At 46.2% G+C, this 11634-nt stretch overlaps 1 protein-coding gene across 6 annotated transcripts; it reads left to right on the top strand.

Moving 5' to 3' along the window:
- Positions 1 to 3783: 3783 nt before the first annotated feature.
- On the top strand, positions 3784 to 11317 carry LOC144322677 (uncharacterized). 6 transcript variants are annotated; one of them, XM_077912939.1, is made up of 5 exons: positions 3784 to 4239; positions 5143 to 5387; positions 6020 to 6272; positions 8455 to 8581; positions 9785 to 11317. In XM_077912939.1, exons 3-5 carry the CDS (start codon positions 6066 to 6068, stop codon positions 11230 to 11232), a joined length of 1782 nt encoding a protein of 593 aa, XP_077769065.1. In that variant the 5' UTR covers positions 3784 to 4239; positions 5143 to 5387; positions 6020 to 6065; the 3' UTR covers positions 11233 to 11317. The 6 variants fall into 6 exon arrangements, with proteins under 6 accessions (XP_077769065.1, XP_077769079.1, XP_077769109.1 ...); XM_077912944.1 differs by lacking the exon at positions 3784 to 4239 and adding an exon at positions 4310 to 4732; XM_077912953.1 differs by lacking the exon at positions 5143 to 5387.
- The last annotated feature ends 317 nt before the right edge of the window (positions 11318 to 11634 follow it).

Below are 11634 nucleotides of genomic sequence, written 5' to 3'. Positions count from 1 at the left end.
GAATTCAGTTTGCTAATATTTTGTTGACGTCTTTTGCATGTGTGATCATCAGAGATATTGGCCTGCAATTGTCTTTCTTGTAGTGTTTTTGTATGGTTTAGTTGGTTTTGTGTGTGCATGTGTGTTTGTTTTCTAATTTCAGTAAGTTTTTAAAATATTTATTATTATTTTTCTTATCCTTGGCTTAGGGTTAGTTTGTTCTCATTTTCTCTCTTTTTTTTAACATAGAAGTTTAGGTTATTGATATCTTTATTCTTGTAATAAGCTGTTTAAAGCTATACATTTATCTCTAATTGTTTAGGTTAGTTGTGTCACATTGATTTTTATATATCACATTTTTACTTTTATCGGACTCAAAATGCTTACATTTTTAAAATTTCCCTTGTAGTTTCTCCATTTACTCATAGGATATTTGATAGTATGTGGTTTAGTAAGTACCCATGAAATTTGCGGGGCTGGTATCACAGAGTAGGAGAATGCTTTTATTTTTTCAGCCAAAGGCCTAAGTGTTATACTTAAAGCTAGAAATGGAAAAAATTGGGGCACCTGGGTGGCTCAGTGGTTGAATGTCTGCCTTTGGCTCAGGTCATGATACCAGGGTCCTAGGATCCAGTGTCCCAGCAGGTTCCCCACAGGGAGCTTCTCTCTCTGCCTATGTGTCTGCCTCTCTGTGTCTCTCATGAATAAATAAATAAAATCTTTAAAAAAAAAGAAATTGAGAAAATCTATTGATTATTGTAAATATTTTACATTATGAGGAAGAGGCTGAGCAAACCTATCAGTTTTTAAAATACAAAGTAACCTATTTTATCAGGAATTGATGAGGATAATTATTGGTAGTTCATTCATCTTGAGTACTTAAGGTAGGTCATTAGGCACTTTTTCCTTCCTCCGAATACCCTCACTGATCAGACTTGAGGTATTTTTTTTTTGTCTTGGTTTTTGTTTCATAAGATGGGACAGTCCTTTTTCTAGTGTTCCTTCTATTTACGGTATTTACGAGTGTCCTTGTCAATAAGTGGTTGATTGGGAAGTGGGCCATTAGCTGCTTGACCTGCAGGGATACAATTTTCATTGGGTCCTGTCTTGTTTTTATTTTAAAGGCCTTTCTAAATGTACTGCCATGTGTTATAGTTCAGCTAAAGGGACTATTTATATTCTAATTTCTGTAAGTGCTCATTTAACATTTACAGATCAGTAACAACATAATAGTACAACTTCCCTATTCCTTTTTATCTTTCTGGTAACTCTTTAAATATTGTGTTTTCCTTCCCCTACAGGCTGTTACTGCACAATGTTTTCAAGTATTAAAAATAATCACATTTTTAGTGATCCAAAGTGGCACCAGCACCCCAACGTTTATAGCAGCAATGTCCACAATAGCCAGACTATGGAAAGAGCCCAGATGGCCATCGACAGACGAATGATAAAGAAGATGTGATACATACACACATACATACACACAATGGATTACTACTCAGCCATGAAAAAAATGAAAGCTTGCCATTTGCAATGACATGAATGGAACTAGAGGATATGGAACTAAGCAAAATAAGTCAATCAGAGACAGACAATTATCATATGATCTCACTCGTGAAATTTAAGAAACAAAATGAAGGACCATTGGGGGAGAGGAAAAAATAAAATGACTTGAAATTAGAGAGGGAGACAAACCGTAAGAGAATCAATCATAGGAAACAAACTGAGGACAGCTGGAGCAGAAGGGGATCAGGGGATGGGGTAACTGGGTGATGGACATTAAGGAGGGCATGTGATATAATGAGCACTGAATATTATATAAGATTGATGAATCATGGACCTCTATCTCTGAAAACAATAATATATGTTAATTAATTGAATTTAACATTTAAAAAAAGTTTTTAAAGTTGTGAAGAGAAAAAAAATAATCACATTTTGGGACCAAACTGTGAATGTAGCCAAGGTTTCAGCAAGCTACAGTCTCAGCTTCATTCTTTGACTTCTTAGACTCAGTTTCTCTTGCTGAGACTTCATTGAGATCTTAAGTTTTTTCTTGCACTTGTCACAGATATATTTCTCTAGAATGGTTTTGTCCCTTCCATGAAAAATTACAAAACATTTTTATTATTATTTTTTAAGATTTTATGTATTTATTCATGAGAAACACAGAGAAAGAGAGAGAGGCAGAGACACAGGCAGAGGGAGAAGCAGGTTCCATGCAGGGAGCCCAATGTGGGACTTGATCCCAGTACTCCAGAACTACTCCCCCACCCCCTCAGCCGAAGGCAGGTGCTAAACCACTGAGCCACCCAGGGATCCCACAAAACATTTATTTTATTTATTTTTTATTTATGATAGTCACACAGAGAGAGAGAGAGAGGCAGAGACATAGGCAGCGGGAGAAGCAGGCCCCATGCACCAGGAGCCTGACGTGGGATTTGATCCCGGGTCTCCAGGATCGTGCCCTGGGCCAAAGGCAGGCGCCAAACCACTGCGCCACCCAGGGATCCCCCACAAAATATTTTTAATAGCATTTAGTAATGCCAATTTGACAGGCGTTTTTCTGTTTGCTTTTAAAAAAGTATTTATTGGGACATCTGGGTGGTTCAGTGGTTGAGCGTCTGCCTTTGGCTCAGGGTGTGATCTGGTGGTCTGGGATTGAGTCTGGCATCAGGCTCCTTGCAGGGAGCCTGCTTCTCCCTCTGCCTATGTCTCTGCCTCTCTGTGTGTCTCTCATGAAAAAATAAATAAAATCTTTAAAAAGTTTATTTGAGAGAGCATGAGAGAGCACAAGCAAGTGGGGGGGGGGCAGAAGTAGGATCCCCATTGAGCAGGGAACCCAAGGGGGGCTCAATTCTAGGACTCTGGGGTCCTGGGATCATGACCTGAGCTGAAGGCAGGCTCTTCACCAACTGAGCCACTCAAGTGCCCCACACAAGTGTTTTTCCAGGGATAATCTCAACTCCCTGTGCATTCACTCTTGCTGCAATTACAGATGAAATGATAATCACTAACCAGCAAAGAAATGAGATTATAGATACTCAAATCTTTATCTCAGGGATAAGATGCCCCTTTGCACACATGGCCAATTTATCAGAAAGCCGTACACTTCAGATAGAGGTTGGCATGTGGTAAGTCTTTATTTCAGATACGTTTCAGATTCTTAAAAGAAATGGAACATACCTCAGATATACAACAGTAATATCCTAATAAGAGTATTATTCTCTAGGATTATTATTACAGACTATACAGGCAGGAAAAATGTTTTCTGTGGACTCAGACGCCCATGGTCACCCTTTCTAATGACTTCAGGGCTTCCTTCCACCCCTCCTGCAAGTTCCCATCACAGGGCTGTCTAGAGGCTTTTCCTTTCCTTCCGTTCCTTCCTCCCTTACTTCTAATCGATTGATTTAATAGGGCGCTGAGGGGGAGAATCCCAAGCAGACTGCACGCTGAGCATGGGTCCCTAGGCAGGGCTGGATTTTACCATCCTGAGATCAGGACCTAAGCTGAATTCAAGAGTGCACCCTTAACCAGCTGAGCCAGGCCGCCCTGGAGGCTTTTCCTATTGAAACTATTAAGCCCATAAAAAGGACAACACAGCGTCAGTGTATACGTCTTTGGTAAGCAACACGATAGCTGAGAGATACGAGGGGATGGCGAATAACATGGTATGCTGTGTCCCTTCCTATGTGCAGGATTTTGGAAATGTGCTGCGATTCACGGAATCTGTAACAACACGTCTCTGGACATTGTTGTGACGGGCTCTATGCTGCACTCAGAGGAAAGCTGGGTATTGCCCCTTTAAGGATCAGCAGGACACCGCCCCCTTTAGAACTTGGAACTCCATTTCCCAGAGCTCCTCAAACTCGCCGGGCCTTTTTCTTCCGTCAGGAACGACCTACGTTTGAGTCTGTGCAGTAACGGGCGCGGTAACTACAGTACCCAGAAGGCCGTACGGCGGCAGTAGAGGCGGAGACAGCTCAGACTGCGGGGCTTAGCCGAGAGTGGTTTCAGTGCCTGCGCATCGCGGGGGAGGGACTTCGGGCGGCGTCCCGCTCTTCTGTAGTTCATCCGCCAGTTCTCTTGTGGAAGGCGTCTCGAGTCTTGACTAAGTGAATGGGAAGCGCGGGAAGAGTCGTCATTCCTGCCGCGGAGGCGGCTGCCAGATGCCTTCGTCCCCGCCCAGTCGCTCGCCGCTCCCCGCCCCGCTCTTCCCACTGGTAGGAAGCGGAGCCCGCGCGGATGAAGCCGGCTCAGGTGGGTGCTGAACCCTGGACCCTCAGCGCCGTCCCCGCCGCCCGGAGCGCCGCAGCCCGGATGGACGGGCGCCCGCTCAGCTACCCCCAGCCAGGCCCTTGGGGAGGCGGTCCAGGGGAGCCTGCAGGTGCTCCTGAGTCGGGGGCGGGAGGCCCGCAGGTGCTCCTGAGTCGGGGCGGGGGGATGATTGGACCAGGGCCCCCTGTTTGTGCCGGTAACAGAGGGTGAGGCGGCGTGGGCAGCCGGGGCCAGCTGGAGGTCGCAGGGAGGCGAGGAGGGGCGGGGCATGCCCAGACTCAGAAGTTTAAGATAGGGAAGAGCTGGACCGGGAATGGCGGGGAGGGGAGACTGCCAAGAAGACACCGCAGGCCTCTCCGGAGGAGTTGTAGTGGAGGCTGGACCCGGGCGCTGGCGGGAGAGGGAAACACTATGAGCTTAGGCGTGGAGTTCGACAGCGGAGCGGACAGTATTTCCTGCTGCATCACATACACATGTGAGCAAAAGTAGGGAGTGAAGGGCCATGTCAAGACCCGAACATCTGAAAGGATGGAGGTGGGGAAGCGAGCCCAGGGACCAGGTATCGGGAGATCCTGAGCTTGATTTTGGACGTGTTGATGCTAAGATATCTCAGAGTGGAGGCATGACGTATAGTAGTATATGGACGTAGATATCTGGAGGGCGGGGAAGGGGGCTGTGCTATCAGAGTTGTGAAGGGTGTGGGTGTGGACTGCACCAGAGCATGAGGACCACATCAAGAAAGGAGTCTTCAGATTCTTATTCCTGATGGGCTGTGGCGAGTGTCAGGAGGACTGAGGCTTTGAGTGTATAGGGGATTCAGTATCCTCAACGCTCCCACCATAAAGAAGAGTACCTAACATAGAAGGTATTCTGGCCTGTGTCTAGGAAAGAATGCCTGGATGTAGTAAGTTTGCTGGCCTCGGTGGAGATGGAGTTCTAGACTTTCAGCCCTGCAAGTCAGCTTCTCCTTGGAGACCATCTGTGTGAGACAAAAGAAATAGCCAGGTTTGGGGAGCAGACGTGTTCCAGAACGTTCCAGACATCTTCTCTTCCACCCTTGAGGGCAAGAGGAAGGAGGGAGTGCTACAGTAAGGGGTCCTGCAAGTGCCCTTCAGGGAATTATGTAGCAGGTAGGTTTGTTTGCTGAAAGGAAGAGATAGCTAAGCTGCATACTCAAACTCTCTCTACCATTCATTAAATTCAGGATGTATGAAACATTTATTAAGACATTAAGTAACCAATATTCATCTAAATGTGTACACATAGGCAACTAGAAATGAATTCATTCAATAAATTAAGCATGGTAACAGTATAAAGTTGCAAAATTTATATGTGGTATTTGCTACCAGTAGAATTTTATATATCACATCTTATGAAAACTTTGAAAAGCAGGCATAATATGGACCCACATTTCTAAAACCCTATCCCTTTATTGGCACTGAAAACATACGGAATTGTTAATCCTGTGGATAGTTATGGATGCCAGGTCGTGTGTATTAATTATGTTTAATACTGCTATCAGCTCTGAGGTGGGGGCCGTTGTTAACCCCATTTTACAGGAAAGAAATTGAGGATCAGGAGGCTCAGTCCTGCAAAGTCACACAGCTGATAAGAGTGGCACTGAAGTCAGAGGATCTGAAATCTTAGGTTACCAGGCCAAGATCAGTTTGCTCCAGGGCAGGGCAGGGGTGGTGGTGGTCCAGTTCAGTCTGTAGGATCCTACCATGGTTGCCCCTTTCTCATGGCCTCCCTCTTCCCACAGATTCCCATGGCATTTGCAGAAATGCTTATGGACCCTGTACAGGTGAATGGAGGATGTAACAGACCTTCATCCACCCCAGTTATCACCCTGTTGGTTTTGCCAGTCCCATATAAAGAATGGTGGTGTCCTGAGAATGTTCACCTGCTCTTCTCCCTCCCTTGAGTCAGAAGTTCCTGTGGTCTCACCAAAACCCAGGGTTTTGAACTCAGCCCTGGATTCTATGGAGCGTTTCCCATTTCTGACAACTGATAGGGTAAGATGTGGAAGGGTATCCTGGGCACAGGTTCCAGAATGTTCAAGTGATGAGGGTGAAAGTGAGTTGGAATGCTCAGGGAACTGCAAGGCTCTTAGGCATGGTGGGAATATGGGATATTGGGCAGGAGTGTTCCAGGGCAGGGGCATAGAGTTACCGGATCCACAGTTATAACCTGAGGTCGTGGGCCTCTAATTTGAAGGAAGTAGGAGCTAGAGAAGGTTTGGAGCAAAGGAGCCTGGTAATCACATCCAGGGTTTAACAGTTTATGTCTACTAGCTGCAGTGTGGAGGAGAGGCTGGAGTGAAGGTGGGAATAGTGACCTGGAAGGGAGCTCCTGTTACAGTGTAGGTGAGTGTCGCTGATGGCTGGACAGGGCGTAGTGGCTATGGACATAGAGGACTGGGTGCCTTCTGGATGCCTTCTGCACAGAGATGCCCACGTTTAGTGATGTGATAAGTGAGGGCACCAGGAGGTGTGATGGGGGGGCGGGAGTCAGAGATAGCCCCAAGGCTTTTGGCTTTCTCTGGAAATTTGGAGGTTCTATTAGTTGAGATGGGGAAGTCAGTAGGCAGAGGGATTTTTCAGAGGGAAAAGGACTTCAGATTTTGCTGATGTCACAGATGTTCGAGAGACTCCCAAGTAGACATGCCCAGACGGCAAGTGGACACACAGGTCTGGAGTTCAGAGGAGGCATACAGGTTGCTGACACCCACAACATAATGGCCAGGGTGTGGACTGAAGTGTCACTGTGCCTCAGCTTCCAGAGGGGGCTTCGTTAGATTGTGGAGGTGGGAAGGGGAAGGAGGTTGAGAGTTGGATCTCTTTTGGGAGCCTGGATGGTGGCAGTGGATGTCACAAAGACAGATGAGAAAGCAGAGTGGCTGTGGGGTGGGGAGTGTGCCTGAAGGATAAAGGTGAGGAGTCTAAAAGGATTCCAAAGGATCAAGGATATGAGATAGATGTTGAAGCATCTCCATGAGGGAGGTCTGATGTCAGTGAGCTCAGGAGGGCAGGGCACATTATCTTCCCTTGGACTCATCAGTGTTTTGTGGGGACTCTGGTCAGACCTGTATTGATTCATTCAGGCTGGTAGATCAGTTGAGGTTAAAACAGATCAGCCAGGTGGGCAACCCTCGGTGGCTCAGTGGTTTAGCGCCACCTTCAGACCAGGGTGTGATCCTGGAGACCGGGGATTGAGACCCACGTCGGGCTCCCTGCATGGAGCCTGCTTCTCCTTCTGCCTGTGTCTCTGCCTCTGTGTGTGTGTGTGTGTCTCATGAGTAAATAAATAAAATCTTAAAAAAATAAACATTTCATTATATATATATATATATATATATATATATATATATATATATATATAATGGATCAGCCAGGAGCATTGCTAGGCCTGGGGTGGGGAGTTCGGTGTAGCCAGGCTTCAAATGTGGGTCAGGTAAACATAGGCTGTTTGTCACTGCTTGTAGGACAGCGTATGTAGTGAACATAGCAGACAGCGTATGTAGTGAACATAGCAGAGCCCCAAGCGTCCAAGAGGTACTGATAGATTTGGGAGGGTGAATGTGTTACAGGTGGCAGGATCAGGTGGGGAGAACTGCAAAGGGACCCTGGGACCCTGAGTTCTGCTGCTAGGGAACTTGGGTTTCTAGGGCAAGATGGGACAAAATAGGCTGCTGATTCCATTTGCAAAATACTACCTGGATTCCATATGCACCATGCTGTGTTGGGAAGCCATAGACTTATCTACAGAGTGGGCTGGTGGGTCTCAGTAACTGGGTTGCAGAAGCAGAGGGACCAGATATGTAGAGAGGTTCAGACCAGAATGATGTGCAGGTGAAGAGGAGTAGAATGTTTGACTCCAGGTCCTGTGGTGGGGTGCTTATAGGAGAGAGATAAATTCAAGTTTTGTTGTCCAGGAGGCAAGATCTGGGGGACCAGAGCATAATTTACTGATAAAAGAGAGAGCCCTCACTGCACGCCAGAACTGAGGTGGTGCTTTTCTGCACATGGTGATCAGTGGCAGTGAGGAGAGACAGGCAGCAGTACCACAAGACCTTGTGTCTCCTCCACATTGGGAAGTTGGGGTGGAGGGCAAGGAGGAGATGGAAGTGGGGGTAGGGAGTGGTACTGAAGATCCTGGAGAAAGACTGCACTTTGATTGAACTCCCCATTTTGGCAGGGGCTTGTGGTTTTCACAGATGTGGCCATACATTTCTCCCAGGAGGAATGGGGACTCCTTGATGAGGCTCAGAGAAGCCTATACCACAGTGTGATGCTGGAGAACTTTGCACTTTTGTCATCACTAGGTAAGGCCCTCACACCCACTCCAATGTCCAGGGCTGGGCACTGGTTTTTCCCTTTCCCAGGAGGTAGCTCTGTCTTTCCCACAAGCACATCGTGGTCAGAAATTCCCTTCTGGTTTTCTAGTATACCTTTATGGGAACCAGGTCTGGGCCTGGTGCGCTTCTGCTCCAAGTTTGTCTGAGAAATCCCAATGGTCTTTTTTTTTTTTTTTTTTTTTCCAATGGTCTTATTCATCATTAGATGGGTTATTCTGTTCAGAAGTATGGAGCCTCTGTGCTCAATGCTTTCCTCCTCCTTGCTGACATTTTTTGGGGCATGCCTGTGCTAGAAATTTCAGCCACCAACGTGGTCTCTATTTATAGAGATCACTGATTCTGCAAGATCCTCCTCTGAAGTTCTTTTGGTTTTAGAATGTGGGATGTTGTGTGTTGGATCACTCTGGGGGCATGCCGTCTACTCCCTTTTCCTATGTTTCACCTAGGTTGGCCTGTTTCAGGTCCCATGTAAATGCTCATCTTGAGGAAGTGGGAGAAGCCTGATGCCTAACAGTGTGGACATCTCCCCATCAATGGCAATAAGAAATGGCCCTGGGGCTTGATAGCTGGGAATGGGTGTATTGTCCAAGCTGGATTCAGCATTATATGATGCCAGGGACAGTAGTCATACCAAATTGCTACCTTTTTTTTTTTTTCCTATCGTCATTTCTAAACTTGTATTCCCCAGCTCCCCCACTTTTGTGGCTTTCCTCTGTCATCCTTCCCTTCTTGTTCCCTTTGCAGTACACTTGATATATGACCTACTCTAAGGTATCTTGATGGCTGGATATATTTTTTAAATAGTCTTTGAACACCAGCTGCTGTGTTGCAATCACACACTCCTGTGTCTGGACCCAGTCTTGTATCAGTGCTCACTAGTCACCGGCAGCTATGGCCTTGTTGAAAGTCATTGGCAGGGGAGGGAGTTGAGGAGCCTGCTTCTCATCCCTGCACTTCCCCCACCTTCAGGTCCTTCCCCAGAGTCAGGGCTCTCTCATCATGGGAGCTTGCCAGGCTGAGCTCTGCACAGCAGGCCTTCCTCTCACCATCTCCAGACCCCCTTGCCCGTCAGCAGGCCCATGGCCTTGTCCCTGGGTGTGTCTGACATTCCTATGGGACTGTCTCCTCAAAGAGTCAATGTGCACTTTACCAGCATTTCTCTGCTTCCAGGTTGTTTGCACAGAGCCCAGGATGAGGGGGCACCTTCAGAACAAGGTGTTTCTGCAGGAACATCACAGGTCAGGACTCCGAAGCCAGGCCCATCCATCCAGGACGCCCAGCCCTGTGAGACATGTGGCCTGCTCTTGAAAGACCTTTTGCACTTGGCTGAGCATGATGGAACACACCCTGGGCAAGGCCTGTATACTTGTGGGGAAAAGCCTTACCAGAACCAAAAGCATCAAATTAGAGAGAAACTTTCCAAAAGTGATGAGGGGAGGGCTTCACTTGGGAAGAACTACAGAGGTCACATGACAGGAATGACGTTTACATGCAGGGAAGATGGGAAGCACTTCCCAGCCAGCTCAGGCCTCCTGCAAGAACAGGTTCTTCATGTTGTAGAAAAGCCACACTGGGACATGGCAGGTGGAGAAGCCTTTCAAAATGAACAGAATTACTACAAGTGTACGCGATGTAGGAAAACCTTCAGTCATAAACATATGTTTGTTAAACATGAGAAAATTCACACTGGAGGAAAGCTTTATGAGCAAAGAGAATGTGAGAAGGCCTTCCTTAGAAAGTCCCACCTCCATCAGCACGAGATAGGCCACGATGAAGATCAGCTTTATGAGAATCCAAAATGTAGAGGATTCTTTACACAGATACCTGGCCTCAGTGACCATCGGGGTATTCACACCAGGCTGAGGCCTTTTGAGTGTAGCCAATGTGGGAAGGGTTTCCTTAGACTATCCCAACTTGTTGGTCACCAGAAAATCCACACAGGAGAAAGACCTTATGGCTGCAGTGAATGTGGAAAATTTTTTAGGAATCGTTCTACACTCATTAGACATCAGAGAGTTCACACTGGTGAAAGGCCGTATGAGTGCAGTGAATGTGGAAAAGCTTTCACCCGCAAACATAAACTTGTTGAGCATCAGAAAATCCACAGTGGTGAAAAGCCTTATGAGTGCAGAGAATGTGGGAAAGCCTTCAGCCGCAAAGACAAAGTTGTTGAACACCAGAAAATCCACACTGGAGAGAGACCTTACAAGTGCGCTGAATGTGGGAAAGCTTTCAGCCGCAAACATAAACTTGTAGAGCACCAGAAAATCCACACTGGAGTAAGGGCTTATGAGTGCAGAGAATGTGGGAAATTCTTTATGGACGGCTCCTCACTCATTATTCATCAGAGAGTTCACAGTGGAGAAAGGCCTTATGAATGTGACAAATGTGGGAAATTCTTTAGGTACCGCTTCACACTCATTAGACACCAGAGAACTCACACTGGAGAAAGGCCTGATGGGTGCAACAATGTAGGAAATCCTTTAGTTGCAACTCCACATTCATTAGACGTCAGACAAATCACAGAAGAGAAAGGCCTTATTATTGCAGCTAATGTGGGAAGTTTTTGTGGTACAACTCCAGTCTCGTTACACAACAGAGAGTTCACACTGCTGTGAGTCCTTATGAGAACTGCAAATATAGGGACATCTTTACTTACAACTGGCCTCAATAAACTCTGTTGAATTTGCAACAATGGTGAAATGCCTTATGAGTGCAGTGAATGTGGGCGAATCTGGTGATTTATGTCATTTTACACTAATTTGCATTTCTTTAATTTTTGTGTTTGGAATCCTACAGTATACTTTTGTATGGCTGCTTTTCATTCTATTTTTACATAAATGAAATCCTAAAGTATATCCTTGCATGGCTATCTTGGGATTTATCCCTATTGTGTTCATTCCTTTTTATTGCTGAGTGGTATTCCAGTGACTGTATATACCACAATATGTTTACCTATTAATAGACATGTAGGTTGTTTCTAGTGTTTACCTATTGCCAGGACCACTGTGAACATTCAT

Source organism: Canis aureus, chromosome 1 (assembly GCF_053574225.1).
Source record: "Canis aureus isolate CA01 chromosome 1, VMU_Caureus_v.1.0, whole genome shotgun sequence".
Lineage (NCBI taxonomy): Eukaryota > Metazoa > Chordata > Mammalia > Carnivora > Canidae > Canis > Canis aureus.
The sequence above is the reverse complement of the archived record's forward strand: the minus strand, read 5'-3'. Positions and strand labels throughout refer to the sequence as shown.